General features: G+C 49.8%; 1 protein-coding gene across 2 annotated transcripts in view; it reads right to left on the bottom strand.

The window, feature by feature from the left end:
- The window catches only part of HSPA12A (heat shock 70kDa protein 12A), a 182,054-nt gene that overhangs the window by 16,911 nt on the left and 140,404 nt on the right, over positions 1–24,739 (bottom strand). The window contains exons 1-6 of one of the 2 annotated variants that reach the window (XM_011927808.1): positions 21,143–21,352; positions 20,301–20,386; positions 18,596–18,723; positions 15,095–15,281; positions 12,788–12,892; positions 6,651–6,767 (exon numbers count right to left, since the gene is read on the bottom strand). In XM_011927808.1, coding sequence (XP_011783198.1) covers positions 6,651–6,767; positions 12,788–12,892; positions 15,095–15,281; positions 18,596–18,723; positions 20,301–20,386; positions 21,143–21,245 — 726 coding nt within the window. In that variant the 5' untranslated portion in view covers positions 21,246–21,352. Of the gene's footprint in view, positions 1–6,650; positions 6,768–12,787; positions 12,893–15,094; positions 15,282–18,595; positions 18,724–20,300; positions 20,387–21,142; positions 21,353–24,739 lie in introns of those variants that run through there. The other variant, XM_011927809.1, reaches the window with a different exon arrangement.

Here is a 24,739-nt window from a genome sequence, read left to right as displayed (position 1 = left end):
CTTCACTCTGTAAATACCAAATGCCTCAAAATGGCAGAACCGTATTTGGAAGGCTGACTTTATAAAATCAGGTAAGAACCACCACTCTCATGTCCTGTACTGTCCGCGGCAAACCCTCTTCCCATCACCTAGTACCCTCCACTACGGCTGACCACCCGGGCAGCATCAATGCCCGTCAGCTCAGCCCGTGGGTCAGAGAGGCTGGATCTGCCCTTAGGCGACATCGGTCAGCAGGGCCTTGACTCAGGTGCGTGACAGGATTTCCCACTGCCCCCTATTCAAGCAAGTAAAAGTCCCCCCTCCCCAGCTTCACCCTCACAAGGTCACATTAGACATCCTTGGCACAAACATGGCTGGCGGTTAAAGTGAAAGAGGATGTGGCTGTCACACGTGCAGTGCCCCCGGGGAAAGGTGAAACCTCTGAGCCTAGATCCCAAGGGCCCAGGAGGAAGAAATTCCAAATAAGACCAAGAGGGACCCCCTTCCAAGGGACAGCTCCTGTGCTGATTCTTCCATCCTTGTAGCTTGTGGAGTCAAGGACTTCCCAGGGAAATAGAAACTCCAAAGGGGAGGCTTCCACAAACCGGGGTGAGGAAGAAGGGCCAACTTGCTGCAGAGAAACTGCCGGGCCTGTATGTATACAATTCTCCTCCAAAGTTCAAACTTGAAAACAAACTGAGGGCGGGGGCAGACCCATGAGTGGAGCCCAGGGAGTTGGTGTGAGGGAAGAAAGGCAAAGACCCAGACGCTACATTACGGTTGCCACGTCCCACTGGGATGTCAGCCTGCCAGGTGGGACTTGCGGCAGTGAGGCCCCCTGCAGGGCCAGAAAAAGCAAGATGGGCCTGGGCCACGGCAGCAGGGACAAGGATGGGAAGGGAGAAAGGGCGCCATAAGCTCTGCCCCTTGCCCCCTCTTCCCACACCATAAGCTCCACCCCCATCCTTCTTCTCACACCATAAGCTCCACCCTATCCCTCTTTCCACACGATAAGCTGTGCCCCCATCCCTCTTCCCAAACTGTAAGCTCCACCCCCATCCTTCTTTCCACACCATAAGCTCTGCCCCTCATCCCTCTTCCCACACTGTAAGTTCTGCCCCCATCTCTCTACCCACACTACCCCTGAAATTGAGCAGGAACTCTGACTTAGATGGAAAATCTTTACATGGAAAATTAGATCCAGCAGTCCAGAGGGGTGAAGAGCCCTGTGTAAAATTCTACAACTCGAGGGCATCCGAGTGTGCCTGTGTGCAACTGACAATCCAACAGAACTGCCCTCCGCCCAGGACACTCTCACATCCTGAAGACTCTCAGGCTGCCCCAAGTCTGTGGAAAATAGCTTGGGCTGGCCCCCTCAGGGGAGGCCTTTCATCTGTCCCTCTCCAGCTGGCTGGCCTCAGCTCCACAGCAAAAGCTTTGGCCTGTTTTCACAGGGGGTTCCCCACTGTACCAGGAAGAGGATGCAGGCAGGAAGCAAAGGTGAAGAGAACCCCACTCCCAACGGGAGGAAAAGGCAAGGTCACGGCTCCAGGCAGTGTCTGGGAGGCCCAGGACAAAGTAACACACTCCTTTGCTTCCACCAGCTCCTGTCCAGTGAGGGGCTGTGTCCCATCCACAGACCCCCATGGAGGTCACAGAAGACAGCTGAGAAGGAGAGGTGAGAAGACGCAGCAGACTCTGCACAAATTTAACCTCCCCAGGAGTCCCAGAGCTGCTGCGGACTCTGAGAAAAGGAGGAAATGCTAAAGCATCGCCCGGGCTCTCAAAAACCCACCTGTCTTTCTGGGCAGAAGACCCAATGCCTGGAAGTGCAAGCTTCGTTTCTGCATTAACACTTGCAGCTACCCTCCAGAGAAGCCCTCCATCTGGCAGCCCTCAGCAAACCTATGGGTCTGTTTGCCTGGGATCACGCCAGGTCAACTGCAGCCGCAGAGCACTCTCTCTCTCTTTGCTGATTCTGCCTTCGGAGAAGGTACCTCATGGTTACTACTGCCGTGTGAGCCCTCCCTCCACTGGGGCCCCTGCTAAGCACTTAACATATTCTGTCTCCAGTCCTATACACCAAGCTTGTCCAACCCATGGCCCACAGGCTGGGACGACTTTAGATACAGCCCAACACAAACTTGTAAGCTTTCTTAAAACATGATGAGATTTTTTTTTTTTTTTGCGATTTTTTTTAGCTCATCGGCTATCATTATTGTTAGTGTATTTAATGTGTGACCCAAGACATTCCTTCCTCTTCCAATGTGGCCCAGGGAAGCCAAAAGATTGGACACCCCTGTTACTACCAGTGCAGATACATGTAGCCTCTCCCGCAGGATGGTGGATTTTCTAACGGCAACGCTCAGTTCTTCTTGCCCCAGAGCACACAGTAGGTGTTCAGGAGGTAGCTGTCGAACGAATGGACCCACCAGCCCTCCAGCCAGCCTTTTTTCTGCAGTTTCCTGGCCCTCATCCCTGCATTCCACAGACATGACCTGGGGATGGATTCTACATACAGGAAGTATCTGAACCAAGAGCATATGCTGCCCCATTTGACTCCTCCAAGAATTCGGGGCTGCAGGAGCACCATCGTGGTAGCTTTTTAGAGCCTTCCTCTGTGATCACGAGTTTCACTCAGGAGAAGCATGCGAGAAAACCACACTCCAGGGAGACTCAGGAGGGGAGCAGGTGGTGTTTACACCAACTATTCTGCTCCTCTGCCTTGCAATCAGCCAGGAGAATCTGCCACTGTGTCCACAGCTGAGAAAAAATGGCCAGATCAGTTAAATGCTCTGCTGGTCTGTGGTCAGGCTACAAAAAGGCTACAGCTGCAGCAGTTTGGGGTGTTACGCTATTTTGTTTTCCTGATGACCATTTTTCACCGCAGCTTGTTCAGAAAGGGAGGCAGAAGAAGCTGCATCTCCATGTTAGATGAGATCATCGTACATATGGGAGCAGCATTTATTTAACAGGTTTCCGCAGCCTACTAGAGTTACACATTTTAGGCAAAATGCCCTTAGAAATAAACTGGACTATTTCCTATCCACAATCCCCTCAGCTTCAGAACAGTCTCCGGTTCTAAGTCTTTTCTAAAGGCCTCAGAAGAGGGATCAGCTGTTCTTTCTGTTACCATCTTTTCACTGAATGCTCTTAAAGGGTGTAAAGATGGCTTGAGTCTGGGAATTACAAAAGATAAAGGTTTAACCCATCTTTTCAACAAGCACTCAACACAAGGCGAGTTTCTGGAGTTTCACTGATGAAACTGCATCTGTGCACCGTCTCTGCAGCCTTTACGGCAGTGAGCCATAGCCTGCCCCAGTGGAGGCCCCAGAACTCCAGACCTGCTCCTCACATCATCTCCCAGCTCTGCTTCCAGGCTGCTTTCTCCTCCACCTGACAGGTGGGAGGTTCAAGTTCAGCCCCCACCACTGGCCCACAAACCTGTGCTCAGGAGGCTTCTGATAAGCCTGGAAGGAGGGGCTCCATTTTCCCCACGCAAGCAGAGTAGACGTGACCAGTTCTCCAACTGTCCTACTGGAGTAGCCACTCTACCTCATCCTTCCAGCTCTCCTGCCTGAAGTCGGGCCCATGGGATGGGATGCACTTTGGGTAGAAGGATCGGTGGGCAGCCACCGCCTTGCAGAAGGAGACAGATGTCCACCTGCTTCAATACCTCTCACATACACGGGTGTCTGGTGGGTACTCGCAGAAGCTGCTAGGCTGAGAACTATGTTCTGTGCTCGGATACTGTATTAGTCGGGGTTCTCCAGAGAAACAGAACCAGTAGGCCAGTAGGGCATACAGACACACAGACAGACAGATAAATAATTATAAGGATTTGGCTTATGCAATTATAGAGGCTGAGAAGTTCCAAGATCTGTAGCCAGCAAGCTGGAGACCCAGGAGAACCCACGGTATAGGCTGGCAGGCTCGAGACTCAGGAACAGTCAATGTTTAAGTTTGAGTCCAAAGGCAGGGAAAAAAAAACAATGACCCAGCTCAAAGGCAGTCATGCAGGAGGAACTCCCTCCCTCTTACTTGGGAGGGTCCGTCTTTTGCTCCATTCAGGCCTTCAACTGATTAGATGGGGCCCACCTTCCTCAAGGAGGGCCATCCACTTTGCTCAGTTTATTGATTTAAATGTTGAATTTTATCACAGGAACACTCAGAATAATGACTGATGAAATATCTGAGCATCCTATGGCCTAGTCAAGTTGACATATAAAATTAATCATCATCTTTCTTATTCTGTATAATAATGGGGGATGGAGAGAGAGCAGAGAGATGTTAATTTTGCCCATAGAGTTGCAAATTTCATTTCCACTTTGTCCTAAGACTCTCCAGAAGACAAGCTAAAGAGACTGCAGCAATGTCTGCAAAGCAACTGTGCTTCCCAATGCACGCCTCTCCCTAACCCACAAGTATGGAAGGTTTCAGTGAACCATTTGGCTGTGAGCAACCCAAGAGCTGGATCCCTGCCTTGGCTGGGTATAGAACCCAGTGCCTACCACAGTCCTGACAGAGATAGGTCTCTAGTATAGTTCTGTTTAATGAAGAAATAAATGCATGAACAAAAAACAATTGAATGATCGCTGCCATCTTTAAATCCACTCAGCGGCTGTCAATGGAACAAAAGTATCAAATCAGAACTGCAAAGGATCAAAAACGAAGCTGCAAAAACACTGTACCAAAGTCAGCCAGCCTGGAGGAAACAGAATGTCTCTGGACTTCTGAAGGCAAATTCCCCACATTCATAAACACAGCTCACATCTGTCCTCACCCAAGAGCTGCAGGCCCTTTTCTCTCTTGAGGCACCTATTTGATTCCACCAACCTCCAGGGACTTGGTGTCCTCCTCTGTGACTCCCCAGTGTAAGGGCCCCACGCCTCCTGTCCCACCTCTTGGAAGAGTCAGCCCAGGGCTCTAACTCCCCTGACAAATTTACCAGCCACTGCACCTCTCTTTTTTTTTTTCAGGCTATAAATAAGAATGACCTTTTTGTGGGTCACACATTTGTTGCTGAAATCTTCCTGTGGGCTGGGAAAAGAGTCAAAACCATGAATCTTGAATATTCTTCCTGGGAAAAACTCAGAATGCTGAGCAGCGTCTCTGTAGACAGCTGTGTCCCGATACCCCATTTCTGGGCCCTGCCAGAAGGTTGACACTATGGAGGTTGTGCTCCGTGATGCCCAGGGCTTCTGTGAATGGCTAAACTGCATTTTTTTCTTCCGTTTTTAAAGAGCTTGCCTCTCTCTGGAGCTTCCACCCTCTTCCTTCATCCCTATAAAAACAGATCTATTTTTGGCAGGTACATACACTGAGCCAGATTCTCACGCTGCACGGAGGCAGGGGAGTGCACAGGAAGCAGCCTGGGGAAGGGGAGAGAGTACAGGGAGGGGACTCCTCGCCCTTGACTGCATGCAAGTTGAACTGCATGCTACTTGGAGTCAAGCCTTCTGAGTGAGCGCTGAATGCAATTCATGATGCTGAGGTTCCCATGGCCATTCAACTATGCTGGGGCTCCGGGTTGACTCTGCGGGTCACAAACAAAATCAGAGGTACGACTCCTGGGAAAGGTGGGCAGGATGCTTCCTGAGAGGCATGACAGCGGGGAGGGGACATCTAATGACTCTGGTGACTTGCCACACAACCCAGCCTCAGCTGAAGACTCAGAAAACTGACTCTCAACACACAGAGAGCTGACCCAGGCCCCAGGCATGGGTGTTCATACGCCCAGGGGCTTAACTGCAACAGGAGCCAGCTCTGTCCTGTCCTAGGGACCATAACAACAGGTGAGCATGGCCCGCCATTCCTGCCTCGAAGCCAGACCCTCACAGCAGCCGCCCCCCAGTGCCCACAGGGATGGAGTGGCCACTGGCACTGGAGCATCTGTCTCCTTGGCCAACAAGCGCCTGTGCCTGGTATGCCCCTTGGCCATGCCACTGCCCTCTGCAGGGGTCTGCCATCTCCAACACAGCCCCTGCTGAGTGAAGCGTGCAGGGAACAATCACACTTCCTTTCTTTGCTGCAGCAGACATGCAGTTTTCAGCCTCCACGCCAAGCTGAAACGCCTGGTTCTCGGCCAATGGCCTTGGCTTGCTTGCTTTCTTATTCAAATATTCCTGTTTCCCAAGCCTTTCCCTTAAGATTCTCACTTCATTTCACCCGCAGAGAAATGTCTCTGAACCACAGCTTTGAAATCCTAGCCCTGGAGACTCCGCAGAAGAAACATGACCTGGAAATGTAGAAAGCCAGGAAGGAAACCGAACGCAGCTCTTGTTGTGGAACTGACCCCTATTGCTGCCCCAGGAGGAAGCTGAGGAACGGGAAGGTTCCTTGTCTCCCAGCCCCCACCCTGCCTAGGGGAGCCTCCTTGCTGCCTCCCACCGAGGCCAGTGAATGTGGGAGGTACCTGGGCGGGGCTACAGTCACCACTGGCACTGGAGCATCTGTCTCCTTGGCCAACAAGCGCCTGTGCCTGGTATGCCCCTTGGCCATGCCACTGCCCTCTGCAGGGGTCTGCCATCTCCAACACAGCCCCTGCTGAGTGAAGCGTGCAGGGAACAATCACACTTCCTTTCTTTGCTGCAGCAGAAAGAAAGTGTGAGGACCCTGGGCATCTTGGGTCCTTCTCCTCCGGCTTCCACCCACCCTGACCCCACCCTCACCTGGTAGGCAGCTTGTCTCATGAACTGCTTGGCCGGCTGCTTCCAGATGGCAGGCACCGTGATGACCCATCTGACATCAGAGTTCTCAAACTCCGAACCCGCCTGGTCACTCAGCTCCTGAAGGCAAGGGAAAGAAATGCAACAGGTCAAGTGGCAGCTGGTCCCTGGGGCAGCCTCCTGTAGCTTCACTGAATCCAGGCTTCCTGCCAAAGCTCTTCAGGAGCCAGTTTCAGCCCCCCCCCCCAAACTTATCAGCATCAGAGAGCAAAGATCTGTTTCCTGAATATTCAGCAAGCAGGGAGCTCTAGCCCCTTTCCCTCACTGAATGGGACCATGGGCTGGAGAGAGGAGGATCAGAGGAAATCCCTTTGGCCACTTCCTAATCATGTGACTTTGGACAAGTGACAACGTCTCGGGACTCAGTTTCCATATCTGTGCAGTGGAGATAATGCCTAGCTCCCAAGATTGTTGAGAGGATTGATGATTTATGGAGAGCTACAGTTACTGAGTGCTTAGCATGTATCTGCCACCTTATTAAGCACTTTGCATAGCTTGTCTCTATTCATCCAGTGAAGAATCCTGTTAGAAAGGGATTCTCACTGTGCCCCTTTCCTACAAATGGGGATACTGAGACTTTGATACGCTCAGTACCTTTTTGACCACTGTACAGTTAGAAAGTAGCAGAGCCAAAACTGAGACCCAGAGTCTAGTCTATCGCACGATGTACGATAAATGAATGACAGTGTTGGTTGGTATCCTTGGGGAAGAGCTTGGTTTTTGGCTGTTGGTATCATGTTCTACAATTGGTTGAGCCATGAGAGTTCTTGCTTGTAAGCATGTTTGCAAGGATGATTTGTGGGTGTACATAAATATGTGCTATGTACAGTTAAACACTTATAGTGCTATATAATATTCATGTTGGCTAGCAGTAATATTCATGTTGGCTAGTAGTCTATCTTGACTCCACGAAGGTCTGAGTTATGACATGTGGTCCCACAGCTAAACAGTGCCTGGTCCACAGTGATGCTTACCAGCTGGTGGCAGCTATCATCATTGTCATCTACCTTATGCAAGGCCAGCATTATCAGGGGAGTTTTCCCAACAGGAAGGGAAGGCTATGAATGATATGACCTCATCAAGAACCATGCGGCCCTTAATTTTGGTTAAGGTTAAACCACATTACTGAGGCCCATGCTGATAAATGGGCTGAGCAGAAGCATCAGAGGTTTCCACCTGGTTCACACAGACAAAAAATGTCACTGGAGGACTTCTTAGACTCAGTATTCCCATCTGTGCATGGAGATCATAAAACTAACCCACAGCATTACTGGCGAGATTAAATGAAAACACATGAGGAATGTCTGGCCCAAAGATCTCTGATAAATGCTAGTTCTTTCCTTCCTTTCTTTTCCCCTTGCCACATTCACCAGACAAATCTGTAATCAAACCCAAACACACACCAAGGCACTTCTGTGTTTAAATCAGCTCTGGAGACAGAAGAAAGATTAATAGACTGATGAAAAAACAAACAAAAAGAATTCCTGACAGTGTCTCATTTTTCCTATTGTTTCAAACAGTTATCTTGGGTTTGGCTCGCCCTCTCTCTCTCTCCAAACTAACTTCCTCTTTGATCAGTAAGTGATTTTTTTTTTCCTTTACTTTTTCTAAAAATTTGTAATAAAAATGCTTCATGGTAAAAATATACACACCATAAAATTCATCACCTTAACCATTTTTAAGTGCACAGTTCAGTAGTGTTAAGTACATCCAGTAAACTATTTTAAAACATCTTTCCAAAAACATCTCTGCTTTGGACCAATTTTTTATCATCATATTTTGTTTCCTTGCAGGTCTGCATTGGGTTTGAAAAAGCAGGTGAGGGTATGATGTGTGTCGGGAAGATTCTAAGCATGGTGCCCATTACCAGACGGGCGATTTTAAACTCTTTAAAAGGAAAAGGGTCCAAAATACACATGATGGGCTTCCTTGAGCTGTCTGGAGAGTTTAGAGGAGCTGTCAGCTCCCCAGCGGGTAGGGAACAGCTTGGAAGGGAAAGGCGCCAGCATTAATTAATTGACTATCTCATGTGTCAGGCACTGTCACGGGCTTTCCTTCATGACCCACTGGGCGGCTTCATTTCTGTGACTCTTGGACATCCCACTTGAGTAGATATCCTGCCTTTGCTTATTCCGGCCAAGCAAGCTATAATCCCCTCCCTCCGACTCCAGCCAGCCCCTGGCAAGGTCTAGCTCCTCCTATACATCAAACAGCTTTTTCTCCTGGAATTTATTCATGGCATGTTCCCTGCTGGGAGGAGCTACCTTTGAAAGAAAGGTGCCAGCAGGTTCCCTGGAGCCTCTCTGGCTGAGCTGAGGAGTTCACAAACAACCGCCCACATGGCCACTTGACCTTCTGGGGCCGTTCCCTCTACCTCCTCCCTCCCCTTCTGAGATGGGCTGCTCACTCCTTTCCTGCTGGCAAACTTGAAAGACACCAACATCCTGGGCTTTCTGAGTCCTACATTTCCCCCCAGCCCCCATGGCTCCTCCTCCTAACTCAGAAGCCCCTGTGGGCTCTGTGCTCTGTGCTCCTTCGCCTGCCTCGGCGCCCACAGACACATCCTCACGTGGCCTCCTGGGCCACCAGGTGCTGAGCGTGTCCCTCTGCAACCTTCGCTCTTCGGGCAGACCTGGGTCCACCTCGTTGTGCCCCTCCCCTTCTGCCCCTTTTGCCGCCTGGAACAAAGGGGCTGACCCCTTCTCCTGTTCCAAGCAGGCTTCACAACGCTTGACGCTTGTCTCTGACTGTGGTCACCTTCCCGAACCAGTCCCCTCCCTTCCCCCTCCCATGCCTCCTCCCCCGACCCCACAACGACCTTGCTGCCAGGCCCCTCCCTGCCCCTTGTCCCCTTACTGGTGGAATACTGTTTGCCCAGAACCCACTCCTTCCCAGCCCGCGGGCCCTCTGTCTTCTTGGTTGTCGCAGTCCTCCTTCTCGCTCCCCGAATGACCCCGTGGCTGTGTCTCAGAGCCTCCCTCTCTCCCTGCAGAGAAACCTCCAGAATGAGAGGGCTGCCTCCACATTGCCCACCTCCACCCTGCAGGCTCTTGGGATTACTGGGGTCTCTCACTCTATGCTGTGCTCTGAATGTGTCCCTGAAAACTCATGTGTTGGAAATGGACTCCCAGTGCAACTGTGTTGGGTGGGTGGTGGGGCCTCATGGGAGGTGTTTATGTCATGAGAGCTCCGGTCTCAGGAATGGATTTTTGCGCTATGAAAAGGGCTTGCGGCCGGGTGTGGTGGCTCACGCCTGTAATCCCAGCACTTTGGGTGGTCAAAGTGGGTGGATCACGAGGTCAGGAGTTCGAGACCAGCCTTGCCAAAGCAGTGAAACCCCATCTCTACTAAAAATACAAAAGTTAGCCAGGCATGGTGGCGCCCACCTGTAGTCCCAGCTACTTGGGAGGCTGAGGTAGGGGAATTGCTTGAACCTGGGAGGCAGAGGTTGTGGTGAGCTGAGATCACGCCACTGCACTCCAGCCTGAGCAACAGAGCAGGACTCCATTTAAAAAAAAAAAAAAAGGCTTGCGGGTTTCAGGAGTGTGTGAGCTCTTTCACTCTTCTGCCTTCTGTCACGTGAGGAACAATGTTCCTTCCTCACATCCACATCCCCTGGCAAGACGATGCTGCGTTCAAGGGTCCATCTTAGAAGCAGAGACCGGGCCCTCATCAGACACCAAACCCACCAGCACCTTGATCTTGCACTTCCCAGCCTCCAGACCATCAGAAATAAATTTCTGTTTTTCATAAATTCCCAATTTGTGATATTCTGTCACAGTGGCACAAAAATAGACTAAGACACTTGATATGGTGTGGCTGTATGGTCCCCACCCAAATCTCACCTTGAATTGTAATAATCCCACGTGTGAAGGGTGGGGCCAGGTGGAGATCACTGAACCATGGGGGCGGTTTCCCCATCCTGTTCTCGTGGTAGTGAATAAATCTCACGAGATCTGATGGTTTTATAAAGGGGAGTTCCCCCGCACCAGCTCTCTTGCCTGCTGCCATATAAGACATTCCTTTGTTCTTCCTTCACCGTCCACCATGACTGTGAGGCCTCCCCAGGCATGTAGAACTGTAAGTCCATTAAACTCTTTCCTTTATAAATTATCCAATCTCAGATATGTCTTTATTAGCAGCATGCGAATAGACTAATACAACACTCCACTACTATCTCGGTGGCTCTGTCACTCATTCCCCCATTAGAAATCCTTTGAGGACTCCCCATTAACCAAGAAGTTCCTTGGCTTGGCATCCGCAGCTCTGTACTCTCTTGTCCTGAGCTCACGGCATCCTGGCTTTATCCTGCAGCCTTACTCTCCTTCCACCCCAACTGCTTTCTTCCCACAGCTGTTTGTCTGCTGCTTTCTTCCTTCTGAGCTGAGCCTGTGCCATTCCACCAGGTTGAAATACCCATCCTTCCAGTTGCTGCCTGTCAACCACACCCCACCCTGCCCTGAATCCACCTTCCTACAGGGAGCCTTCCATGACGCTCCCCACTGGACAGAATCTCTGCCTCCCCCAGCACCCGCAGTTACCCCCTCACCACTCTGACCCTGACCACACACTCCTGTATACTGAGTTGATTTATACACTGCCATACTTGTATAGGATTTCACACATTAAAGGCACTCAAAAAACCGGTACTTGAACAGATGAAAGTAATACCATGTTCTCACTTCCTCTGTCTCCCTCTGACCCTATTTCTAGAATTCACTAAATTTCCTTTAGTGGTCACACAATACCAAATGCTTCTGAAGTTCCCAAATCTTTTTGGGTAAAGCTCAAAACATCAGGGCTCTTTAATCATCTGATCCCCACCCACTGGTCTGCATGCCTGTGGGAGGAGACACGAGTGGACAGCCATATTCCACTTCAAAATTAGATGCTTCTGGCATTTCAGGCCATCATGACCACAGACCTTTGTGGGGGTGACCCAAGGGGGCTCACACTATTGGCTTCTTCCATGGGGTCTGGGGGGGCAGAGGAGGAGGGGGAGGAAGGGCGGAAATAGCAGCCACCATATACCCAGTGCCTACTATAGACCAAGCTGCAAGCAGGGCGCTGCATGCCCACTCCGATTTGCTGTCAATCAGCCTGTGAGGTACAGTGATCCACCCCACTCTCCAGTTAGGAAAGAGGATCTTGGAAAGATTAAGTACCTTGACCAAAATGGCAAGGCTGCTAAGTATGTTTCCTGCCGTTCTTTTTGTTTTACTGAGATATAATTTCCATACCACAAAATTCCCAGTTTTAAAGTGTGTAATTCAGTGGGCTTTAGTGTATTCACAAGGTTGCGCAACCAACCCCATTACCTAATTTCATCACCCCCAAAAAAAACTCATATCCTTCGGCAGCGGCTCCTATTCTCACTCCCCGCAGCCCCTGGCAGAAAGAGCCTCTGCTTTCTGTTTCTGTGAAGGTGCCTGTTCTGGACATTTCATACAAATGGAATCACACGGTATGTGGCTGTCTGTATCTGGCTTCTTTCACGTCACATGGCGTTTTCAAGGTTTCTCCATGCAGTAGGATGTAGCAGCAGCTCAGGCCTTGTTCTGGCTGAATGACATTCATTGTAAGATAGATCACATTTTACATTTTGTTTCTCCAGTCATCAGCGGATGGGCATGTGGACTTTTTCCGATTTTCGTCATCGTGAATAATGTTGCTATGCACATTCATGTATACGTGTGTTTGTGTGGACAGCATGTGTACTGCTTCCACTTCTTGTAGTTGTGAATAATGTTGCTATGCACATTCACGTACGTGTGTGTGTGTGAACATCTGCTTTCACTTCTCTTAGCTATCTACCCAGGAGTGGAGCTGCTGGGTCCTATGGTAACTCTGCGCTTTACTTTTTTAGGAATTGCCAAACTGTTTTCCAAAGAGGCCACACCAGTTTACATTCCCAGCAGCAGTGTGTGAGGGTTCATCCCGCTGTGCTGACTCCAAAGCCCACACTCTCCCTCCAGGCTGTGCCTCCTACCCTGGCCAGCAGGTGCAGCAGCCCGAGACACGGAGCTGGCACGGTGCCACTGCGTAGCACACAGCTGGCTGGCCTCAACTATCGGTCCTACCTTCAGCGCCTGCTCCTTAAAGTACTGCAGGGCATAAGCAAAGATTTCAAGGGCTTTGACTTTCTTGCCATTTGCTGCCGTCAGGTCTGTATCCATGGTGAGGTCCTGGTAGGAGGAAGAGGAACAATAGTAAGAAGAGGACAAAGGAGAAACATGTCTTCTGGCTTTAGGGACTGCTCCAAGGGGACCTAGAGGATCCTGGTGAGCCACGTTTGTGTTCCCCCATGCTTAAAGAGGCAGACTAGGAGGGCGCATCCCCCAAAATGCGGGCTGGCAGCTGTGTCCCCTTACTGTGTTGGGGACAGCTCTGGCTATCCCCTCCAGGCCCTGCCTTCACTGCTCCCTCCTCTCCCTCTCTCTCCTGGATCCTCTGGGAGCAGAGGTTTCAGGGGCAATGGTAGAAGTCAGGAAGAGAGAATAGGCAGCAGGTGCCACTCCCCATGCAATTTCCATACCATTTCCACATTTGAACACACACAGTCACGCTCAGGATCCCCCACCCCCCCGCCGATGGAGGCCTAATCGTACCAACCCACTCCCATCCATGATGCTAAACAGACAAAGCTTTCATTCCCCAACACGCTGCCAACCAAGTCACCAAAATAGAAGAGCTCCTATTTTAAGGCTTGCCCTGTCTAATCCGCCAGAAGCCCAGCATCACTGCCTTCCTTTCTCCACCAAAAGTGAAAGCAGCTGCTGAGTGTGGTCCTAAGGAGAGGATGCTCTGCAGAGCCCAGATGCTGGTGGATGGAGGTCATTAAAAAATGATGAGAAAAGTCCCTGTGGGGTAGGGATGGGCAGGGAGTGAGAGCAAAAATCAGGAGGAAGCCCCCAGGTCTCCTGAACCAACAAGCTCATTACTGCCAGGGAAAAAAAAATCACTGGGGCCTCCAGATTGATCCAGGCTGGGTAATTACGCTTTGCCTTGGGAGTGAAAACGGGCATTGAGTTACTAAGCCAGCCACGTGGAGCCCGTCTGTGGCATCCTGACCTAGCTGCACTTGCTCTTCTCCCAGGCAGCTGCCTTCTGCTCCTGGTGCCCAGCAAACATACCCCAGCTTTGGGGCCGCAGCTCCCAGGCTTGGAAAGGTGGCCAAGCGCCAGGAAGCCACGGCTCTGAATTGAAAAAAATCCGTGCTTCCTTCCACCTGCCATCCTGATACTCAGCATTGAATCCCATTAGGCGAAACAGGCACAGTTCATTTCTAGCAGAACTCGGTCTGCACCACAGAAGGACAACCACGCCGATGAGCACAGAGCCTTGAAAGGCAGGGTGCTGGCTGCTGAATTTACCACTTATGTTTGCTTTGTCATCTGCAAGTGCTCAGCAGACAAATGAAAGCAATTTGAATAGGAGCTTGCACTTGACTAGAACTTAATCTGCACCAGGCACGGCTCTAAGAGCTTTATGTATTTTGATTCCTTTAATCCCTACAATATCCCCATCAGGAAGGCACTGCCATTGTCTCCATTTGACAGAGAAGATAAAACAAGGCAGGGAGAGGTTAAGTAACTTGGATTACATTTCTCAAAGGTACCAGTGGCCAGATTTAAACCCAGGCCATCTGGCCCTAGAGTCTATGATCTTAAACATTATCATCATCCTGCCTTTCTAAGCACTGAAAGTTAAGGAAACTTTATGGAATAAAATGCTTAACTCAAAAAAGTTTCGTCCTATCCCTATCCTTTTCTACGAAGCTTCGGGGTGGCAGGGGGTGCCTATTTGATGTAGATGTCTTACGGAACACTGGCTTGCTGGGAGCGGAGGCCACCACTCTGGGAGTTGGACCTCTGATTATTGGGCACTTTGATGTCCTGAGCTCCCCCTCTCCACACAGAGAACTGGATGTACCAGTTGTTCCTGGTTGTTACATCCAAACTGCTTAGTTAAGAGCTACTGCCCTGAGCTCCCCATGTGTCCCTAGCCCCCAAGTGGATCCTTCATGACATGCGGATCTTTCAATAATCTAGAAACTAAAGGGGGAACTCCTGGCATGGCAGGAGGCCCCCAGCACCCCACTCCTCTGGTATAACCAGGGTCTACTCTGATAGGTCCATTTCTAAGACAAATGAGTTGTTAAATATTCAGAACATCTCCCTGCCCACATGCACATTGGAAAGCATCGCATATTCCACAAAAGCACTGTGTGTGCCAAGTTGTGTGTAAAATCAAGGTAAATAGACACTGATTTCTGCTTGGGAGAGACTGGAGGGCCCCCTGGGTTGCATCCCTTCCCCACCCCAAGGCTGGAGAAGCCTTGGCGCTCCATTGTGGGAGACCTGGGGCCCGGGGAGAGGCTCGCTCACCCCAGTGGTGTGCAGTTTCATCTTGAACTTCTCCAGGTACAGCCACTGCTTGGCCTCATTGGGATCCAGGTCATGGTAAAAGTCCCTGGCGGCATACCCGAAGCTGTGGAACTTCCTCTCGGGAGTCAGCAAGATGGTGGTTGGCGTCTTCTGATTGGACACACCAGGATCACCTCCCTCCCATCGCCTGCCACCAACGGAAGCAGAAGTTATGAGGCCTTCTTTCAAAATCCCAGTTCAGGCAGCACAGATTTGAACACCTACTGTATGCATGAGTGTTGGTGATGTGGGTGCCCAGACGCACTCTGGTTCAGCTGGATGAGCAGCTACTAGAGACACAACTTCAGTTAAAAAGGAGATGAACTGGGCAAGTGGAAAGTTCTTGCTCAGTAACAAGCTCTGCCTTAATCTTTCATTCCATGCTTACTGAGCATCTACTCTAAGCATCTACCTGTGTACCAGGTGCTGGCATGAAACTTTTATGTTTGTGTCTTCAAATAATTCACAGTTTGCTAGGCACTGTGTTTTCAATTTGCATATACTGCTAGCCTGAATCCTCTTTGAAACAGGGTAAGTATAAACAAATGCATAATTACCTGCCTTATGAGATGCAAATAAGGGGCCCAAGGTGCCAGCTGGTGGGGCAGAGGAAAGAATCCAGGACTGGGGGGAGAACTGAAGAAGAGACAGACAACTGGATCTCAAAGGAGGGAAGGATACTCCAGGCTGTCAGAGGTGGGCCAGCCGGGGCATTCGTGGGGAACGTGAAGTGATTGCGTTGGTTGGAGAGAGTATGTGGGTGGGAAGAGTGACTGTGAAAATGGGAAGAGTGAGAAACACGATTGGGAAAGCGGCTGGAATCAGGCTGAGGAGAACCCTGGGGACTTAGACATTTACTCTGTGAACAATGGGAAGCCACTAAAGCTCTTAGAGCAGGGGCATGACAGAATCAGAGCTGCTGTTCATAAGGGCAGACTGGGCTAAATGGAGGGGAAGGGAAACCAGGAGGCTCAGACTTATCCTAGAGTAGAGGTGAAAGAACCATAGAAACAGAGATCTCAGCACTCTGGGGAACTGAGGTGGGAGGATCACAGTGAGCTATGATCATATCACTGCACTCCAGCCTGGGCAACATAGCAAGACCCCATTTCTAAAAAGAAATGAGAGAGAAAGAGAGGTTACAGTGAGAGTAAGGGAAGGGTGAAGGGGAAGACAGGAAACTCAATGCATTTGCTCACCTTTCGGGCCACTGCAGAGAGGCCAGGGCCACCAAGAGGCCAAGCTGTTCCCTGCCCAACCAGATCCTGGCTCCTGGCCTGCCGCTGGACACGCGACCCCATGCACAGCCCGTGCACCCTCAGGTGGAGATGCAGTGCAGAAGGGAAAATGAGCCACTTTCCTCGCCCACTGGGGAGGTGGCCACGCTCCCAGCTGAGCCCAGACCTGCTCCCGACCCCATGTCATTAAGCATCAGTAGGACCATGTCAGTCCAGATGGAGCTCTGGCCTCCACCGAGATTTGCCACTCAAATGGGTCTGGAATCATCCCTGACCAATTTCCTTGTCAAGCTCCATCAGGATGCTGCTCCTAGCCGAGGAGCCAAAGTCCTCGAGGTGACTGCACTGAGACACAGAGATGGTCCCAATGCCAGGCAGCTGCTCCACACACTGCCCTTCACAAATGGAATTGTCATTAATATTAACAGTGGCATTGTCAGCAGAGAATGACCCCATGAACTTTTTCCCTTCAAATTTGTATTCCTTCATTCCTACTTAGTACAAAAAAAAGTTAACTTTCTCACTTATAACATGTCACATTAGCATGATTATGCTAATATGATTGAAATAAAATTCAGGGAGACCCAACCAACCTCCCTCCAACATCTCTCCCATGACTAAGGTATCACCTCTAGAGGCCCTGAACTATGGTGGTGCTTCGTTAAGTACCACTCCCCAAGCAAGTTCAAGGTTATTTCCATTCCTTCTTTTCTGTTTTCACTGCATGACTATTCTGTGGAAATAACATTTCTTAGAACAACTACACAGAAGCTGATAAACACTGATTCTAGCCTTTAATGGCGTATTCTTCTCCACTTGGATTTTTCATCTTGGGGGTCAGTGGCAGCAGCACAGACCCTCACAGCATCTATCTGGCTAAATGGAGAGATTCCTGGTGACAACTGAACACCAAGGGCGATGCTGTCATCAGAGTTGGCTATAGAACCAGCTTTTCATCATTTCCTGATGACATGACACGCAAAAGTCTCTGTACCCTCTTAGGACAACAGCTTCAGCCTGAGCCACATCTGGTTTTCAAGAGGAAGGATGAGACTTAAACCAAGATTGGGGTGGGAGTCACTTTTATTATGAGTTGTGCTTTCCACAACCCTTTATAAAAATTCCTAAAATACAAACAGCTGGGTATGGTGGTATGCACCTGTAGTCCCAGCCACTTGGGAGGCTAAGGCAGGAGGATTGCTTGAGCCCAGGAGTTTGAGGCTGCAGAGAGCCATGATCACACCACGGCGTTCCAGCCTGGGCAAAAGAGCAAGAACCTGTCTCTTAAAAAAAAATAATAACAACAACAACAAAACTAAAAAATCTTAATCTAGGAGCAATACTAAATTCCACAATTACTCAGTTGAAGGAACTGCAAGCCAATTACAATGTATCTTCAGAGTCATCCCTTGGAATTGAAAAATTGGGGTGATAAATCCTGGGCTTCCAAAGATTTAAGGTATTGCACCCTGCAAGAAGGTCATGGGTCAAGCCTGGGATCCCATGGATGGGTAGCGCTGGGGGCCTGCAGGGTGCTGGGTGTGTGGGGAAGGGAAGGGAAGGGGGCATGCCGGCACAGAGTGCATCCCAGGAGGCCCAGGGCAACTTTGCCTATGGGGCCACTTGGCTGATATTCGCCTCATGCTGCTTTCTCTCCAGCAGGTGCTGTCTGCCTCTGGCTACCAATACCCCAACACTTCTCTTCACTTGATGAAAGGACCAGCACCTTACTTGTTTTCATTTTACTACACGTTAAGCACTTAATAGACAATCTCATTTCATTTGCCCACACACCTTGTGAGGGAGGTATTGTCAGGATCCCCATTTCACAAATGAGGAAACAGGTTTACCAGGTTCAGCAATTGCCTGAAGTCACACAGTAAGTGGCCAAGCTGGTACCTGGATCCTTCCATCACAGACACCACAGGTCTGTGCCTTTCACCCAGGTCACAAGCTGAATTCACCTGGGCCAGGCTTCAAACATATTGCCCAGGTCCCTCCCCAGACCAACTAAATCAGAATCAAACCAACATCTTTTCAAACCAGGAGCCTGGAGCTCAGAGATCAGAAATGGCTTGTCCCAAGCGGCATGGTGAGCTTGAGCCGAGCTGGAACAGAATCCAGGGCCCTCTTCCTAAGTGCCAATCACTGGCTCATTGCCTGGAGTCTCCACAGGTGCAGTGGTTGGCACCAGCCACGTGGCCCTCCCATCCACAACACTCACCTCATCACATGGATGCATTCTGGCTCCTTGGTGAAGCTGTAGGCATAGCCACTGGATGTGGTCCCAAAGTCGATGGCCACCACCACAAGAAATGCCTGCTGTTCTGAGACGTTGGAGTCAGTGTCGTTCTGCAGATATACAGTGAGGCATGGGGGGTGTGGAAGGGTGGGCCTGGCTTTCAGGAAGACACCCCTGGGGGGTTTCACCTTGCCTAGCTGTGAACTCCTTGCAGACAGAAGGACATTCCATATTCCAGCTCAAGTCTACCACCTGGAGAGCCCTGGGGAGAAGGCAGCCCACCCTGGGCCCCCGCCTGAGTGGCTCGGGGAGAAATGGGGGCACCCCTGAGACGAGGGCCAGGCTGACTGGACAAAGCCTGCAGCTTGCCCAGTCCCCTCTATCGACCGTGCGTGCACACGGCTGATTACAGAAATTCTATCAACAGGGCTGGTTGCCCAGCAGTTCCAAGCCCCGCTGCTTTCCGCAAGACCCTGTGCAGACCTCTGGCCACTGCCAGGAGCATTTTGCTAGCTGTGCCCTCCATACACCCAGGTGACTGCTCTATCTGTGCTGGCATTTGGTGCATGTGAGCAGGGCTGGGCATCCCAGGACCATGCCCAATCCCACCAGGCCAGCCACATGCCCCACTGTGGCTGCCAGGACCCAGGGCCTCGCCTCATCTAAGTCATCTTGGTCAGGCCATTTCAGGTTTCCAAGCTTTTCTCTCTTTTTTTTCAAGCAGTTTACACTTTTTTTTTTTTTTAACTCCTACAGAGCTCCAAATTATAACACCAATGAACGTTGGAGGGGAAGGGTAAGAATGCCACCAGCCTGGCCTCTCCTCACACTGCTCCCCTCCCCCACAGCCCTGAAGCTCTTACAGGACAACTTCAGGGTGCAAAGCTTGAAAACCACAGAACCTGGCCCTAGGGAACCAATCCTCCCAGTTGGCCCAGGGCTGAAGGAGTTCCCAGGGTGCAGGACTTGCAGTGTAAAGGCCAGACAGTTCCAGGCAACCAGGACAGGCTGGCACCCCCACCTAGAGGTGACTCCGCAGTTCTCCTCGGGTCTTCTTTGTGCACCTGCACAGCTCACACAAAGCTGCCCTGTCTTCCGGGCACTCACTCAGGTTGGCTGCCTGTGCATCTGTGCGCACACCCCTCTTAACAGCTGCCCCCTAACATCCATGTTTCCTCATACAGGGCAGGATGGGAGCAACAGCCCCCCTCAATGCATATGAAGCCCTGCTCAGGGCTTCTCTACCGGGCAAGTTGTTGCAGAAGCGAATATACTGCCGGGGACTTTTGGACACTGCAGACAACCGCAGTCAACAAAGCCCATATATTTCACCGATTCACTAGCCAGAGTCAGCGGCTTCCTTTCAAGAGGACGCCTCACAGGCTCTGACCCTGAATCTTTAAAGGGCTGCTCCCATCTCACCTACTTCTGTGACCCACGCAGGCCCCTGCTCCAGAAGCACTAGCCACAGCACAGAAAGCCTTCCCAGGCCCGGAGTCAGGGAAGGGAATTGGCAGGGCTCCTGTGGCCAGGACCAGGTCAATTTAATCTCTAACCAGTGAATGTGAGAGGCTGTCCAGCAGCCTGAACTGTGAGATCAGACCCAGAATGCAAAGGAAGTCAGTATGCACATGTACGCACGCACGCGTGCACAAACACACACACGCACACACACACAATTTCTTACCACAATGTGGGAGGGGGACAGAGGCGTTATTCCTGTGTCCCCAAGACTCCGGGCTGGAGATGAATATGCAGATGTGGGAGCCGTTTCTGAAAGGAAAAACAAAGTCGCCTCCTTATAAGTCGCATGGGCTGACCCAGGAGGAAGAAATGAGGGCTGCATGGCCTTACTCCTCCAGGCACTGCGGCCTCTGCAAAGCCAGCTCACGAAATGGGCAAGGCCCAGTCCCAGCCAGGAAGGCAGGATCATCTTTCCCAGCACCCCCTCGCATTTGGTATTTAGAACTTGATCAAATGAGATGTTCCTTTCCTCCCAGTCGCCACCAGGCCTCTCCCTCTGTGCCACTCAACCCAGCTTAGTTGGAGATGCTGGTCAGTGCCCGAAAGCCCTAGCTCCTGGCTGTGTTGTCTGTGGGGCCAGAGGCTAGGCTCCATGATGGACTCGCAGGACCTGTAAGCACCTGAAATTATGTCAAATTTTTGTGTGCATTTTCTTGGAAGAGTATCTACAGCCCTCAGGTTCCCAAAGGGGTGAGGGGTACCTCCCCCGCAAGGAAGAACAACCCCTGTCCTAGGAATGTTGGATGTGATGAAGCTTCAGAAAGAGCGTCCTTGCCTAGCAGATGCGCCAGCTCCTCCCTCCCCCTGGCAGGGCATGTGAATTAATCTCTCTTCAGTGATACTGAAGGTTTGGACCTTTTTCAATCATAAAAACCACAGCAAAAAGGCAGACAGATCAGCATTTCTAGCCCCTGAAGATGGGACGCAACAGCTACGAGGTCAAACAGGCGAAGGGCCAGCAGCTATGCAGCAGGAACACCATTTTGTCTGTTCCCCTGCACTCACCATCATTCAGGCCTAGCACTTTTCTGAAGTCTTCCCAGAGCCCAGTGGCTCTGCCCCAGGAGTGGGCCCCCCGGGGAGAAAACACACTCTCCCTGGCCGGCATTGGAACGCGCTACTGTGCTCTCCCTGCCTGCTGCCTAGGGCTGGCAGGGCACAGAGAAGCTGAGTGAGGATTGTGTGCTCCCACCGCAGAGACGAAGGCCGGGCGCTGGGCACCTGCAGCGACCCAGCACCACCCTCGGCGCTCTGCACATCCTGCTCCATTTAGTACATACGTACTGAAACCTGCTAGGAAGAAATGGGTAATTTTCCAAGGCAATACTTGTGGTCAAGGAAACCAGAAGGTTTGAGGTGTCTGAGAAGAGCCTGTCTGCTTCTAGGGGAGCAGGTGGAATGGTTCCATCTGCCTCTTCTGCTAAATCACTTTGGGTTAATCCCAGGCTCTTGCTGATTTCTTTTTCTACTTGATGAGAACTCAGGCAGCATCATTACAGTGGGTACCAGACAGGCTGTAGGAATGAAATGAATCATGCAAGAGGGAATGTGAAGCCTCAAATCTGCACAGCCACCTCCCACTCTCTGCAAGCTCACAGCATCTCTCCTCCTGATGAGGCTCAATTCCTATCTTGGGGAGAGAGAGGCACAGTCCAGTAATTACAGAGGCAAAATCCAACTTGCTGGGTAAAGGACTTGAATAGACATTTCTCCAAAGAGAATACACAAAAGATACATCAACAAGTATATGAAAAGATGTTCAACATCATTAGTCTATAGAGAAATGCAAATCAAAACCAGTGAGCTATGGCTTCACATTGACTAAGATGGCTATAGTTTTTTAAGAAAGGAAAATAACAAGTGTGTCAAGGATGTGAAGAAACTGGAATCCTTGTGCATTGCTATTGGGAATGTAAAACAGGACAACTGCTGTGGAAAAGAGTCTAGCAATTCCTCAAAAAGTCAAGTACAGAATTACCATATGACCAGCAATTCCATTCCTAGGTATCTACCCAAAAAACTGAAAGCAGGGACTCAAGGAGATACTTTTATGCAAATGTTCATGCAGTATTATTCACAATAACAGAAAGGTGGAAGCACTTCAAGTGTCCAACAACAGATAAAGGGACAGGCTGGGTGCGGTGGCTCACGCCTATAATCCCAGCACTTTGGGAGGGCAAAGTGGGCAGATCACTTGAGGTCAGGAGCTCAAGACCAGCCTGGCCAACATGGTAAAACTCCATCTCTATTTAAAAATACGAAAATTAGCCAGGCGTGGTGGCATGTGCCTGTAGTCCCAGCTACTCGGAAGGCTGAGACAGGAGAATCACTTGAACCCAGAAGGCAGAGGTTGCAGTGAGCTGAGACTGTGCCACTGTACTCCAGCCTGGTGACAGAGCAAGACTCCATCTCAAAAAAAAAAAAAAAAAAAGAGATGAAGGGATAAACAGAATGTGGTATATCCATACAATGGAATAGTATTTCATTGTAAAAAGGAAGGACATTCTTATACATGCTACAACATGTGTGAACCTAGAAAATATGCTAAGTAAAACACATGGATGCAAAAGGACAAACATTGTATCATTCCACTTATAGGAAATCTCCAGAATAGGCAAATTCATAGAGACAGAAAGTAGATTAGAGGTGACCAGGGGTGGGAGGGAGGGAGAAATGGAGAGTTCTTGCTTAATGAGTACAGAATTTCTCTTTGGGGTAATAAAAAGTTTTGGAAATAGTGGTGATGGTTGCACAACATTGTGAATATAATTCATGCCACTGAATGGTACACTTAAATTGGCTTAAATGGCAAATTTTATATTATACATACTTTTTAAAAAAAACTTTATTGAAAAGTTTAAATCAACTTGCTCATCTGGGAAGGGAAGTTATTTCTCATTTCTATTAGCATCCATGACTAACAGAATTGCTATTAGCCGTGGGCTCTAATTGCTCCTGAAAAGAGAATGGAGAAGTCAGCTCCGTTTCTAGACCAGCCTGCTGAACTCCACCATCTTTGCTCATCTCCTAGCACAAGGGAACCCCTTCCGTGAATGCAGGGGGATCTCTGCCTCCCACCTAGGGGTTCCAGCCAGATGGTCCTTCCACCTGTTGGTGAGAGGTCCTTCCTGCCCACAGCCCTTGGGCAGCCTGCAGAGAAATGCCATCAGCACCAGGAGCCACCCTCTCCACCTGCTACCTGGAAGGCCTGCGGCCATGTGTCCACATTTGCACAGACAGTCCTGAAAGAAACCAAATGTCTAATTGCCCAGAAAATCTGGTGTTGGCAATTAGCAAACAAGCTATTATCTGCAGACAAACCATCCACCCCGCTGCTGCTTGGTTCTAATTATCCCATCACTCAGCCCTTCTCAGAGCCCTGGTCTTCTCACTGATTTGCAAAACAGCCAAGGTTGGGCCACACATGGAACACATTGGGTCCCCAGGGGACTCTTGGATACTTTGAGGCCAAAAAGCAAAGATTTTTTGGTTTTCCTGTACCTCCCCCCAACCCTGACGGCAACTGGGCCAGTATTAAACAAATCATTTGACTTGCTGATCACCCAGCCAGGCCTAGAGGCAGCTAAACTTCATGAACTTTTTCCATCAGAAGTTAAAATTCAGCTACACTGTGTAATGACTGAAAACTGATCTGCACAGAAGGTATGGAGCAGTAACCCACATCTGTATATCTGTGTATTCCAAATCAAAGATAATTCACCAGCGAATGTCCATCAGCACAGCCCAGAAATATACACAGCCAGTAGAGACATGCTGCTATTTCTCTACTTCACTACTTAGGATGTCAAAGTGGTGCTCAAAACTTCTCAGGGGAAAAGCAATGGAAAAGCCTGTCTCATCCCCTGAGGAGAATGGGGAAGTTTAATTCTGATGTGTCCCAACAAGGCTTGAGATCTTTCATTCAGTAGGTAAATGATTAGAAACAAAATACAAAGGGTCGACAGAATATTATCTATTAATCTATGCATATCTGACAGATAAAAGCTAACGGACAACAGGAGAGAACTGATGTATGTAATGCCCTATACATAGCAAGTGTAGGCTGTGTGTCCTGACTATCAATTATACAGAGGCCATTATCCACAGTAAGGAATCCCAAATGCCATTAAGTGTGGCCCTGCCTCTGCTGCTTCTATAAAGCTAATACAACATCATCTCCCTTAGGACTACTTTCACCCAGGGAATAGTCCAGTTTGGTCCCCACGGGTTGACTCGGACACACTAGGAACAGAAGAGAAAGGCTAAATCAACACCTCGACACAAATAGAGTTTCTTAGAGTCGAGGCTTGGAAGAAAGAAAGGAAGCTGAAGAAAAGAAAATCCAGACCCTTCTGTGGAGGTAGAGAAGGAAGACTGCTAAAAGACAGGCTAAAGAAAAACGCTCTATCAACAAATGTGATCAAGGACAGAGCTAAAGGAGCTAGGAGTTTTAAGAAATACCTACTGTACTGTTCCAAGTAGATTAAATAAAGGCCTACTCAAAGCATCTTCCACTTCGAGCACTAAGTTACTCTGAAATCCCATAATACAGAAAGATTTGATGTTTTCACATCAAGGAATCAGAGAAACACTGATCCTCTT

This window comes from Colobus angolensis, unplaced genomic scaffold, assembly GCF_000951035.1.
Source record: "Colobus angolensis palliatus isolate OR3802 unplaced genomic scaffold, Cang.pa_1.0 Scaffold75, whole genome shotgun sequence".
NCBI classification, from domain to species: Eukaryota; Metazoa; Chordata; class Mammalia; order Primates; family Cercopithecidae; genus Colobus; species Colobus angolensis.
The sequence above is the reverse complement of the archived record's forward strand: the minus strand, read 5'-3'. Positions and strand labels throughout refer to the sequence as shown.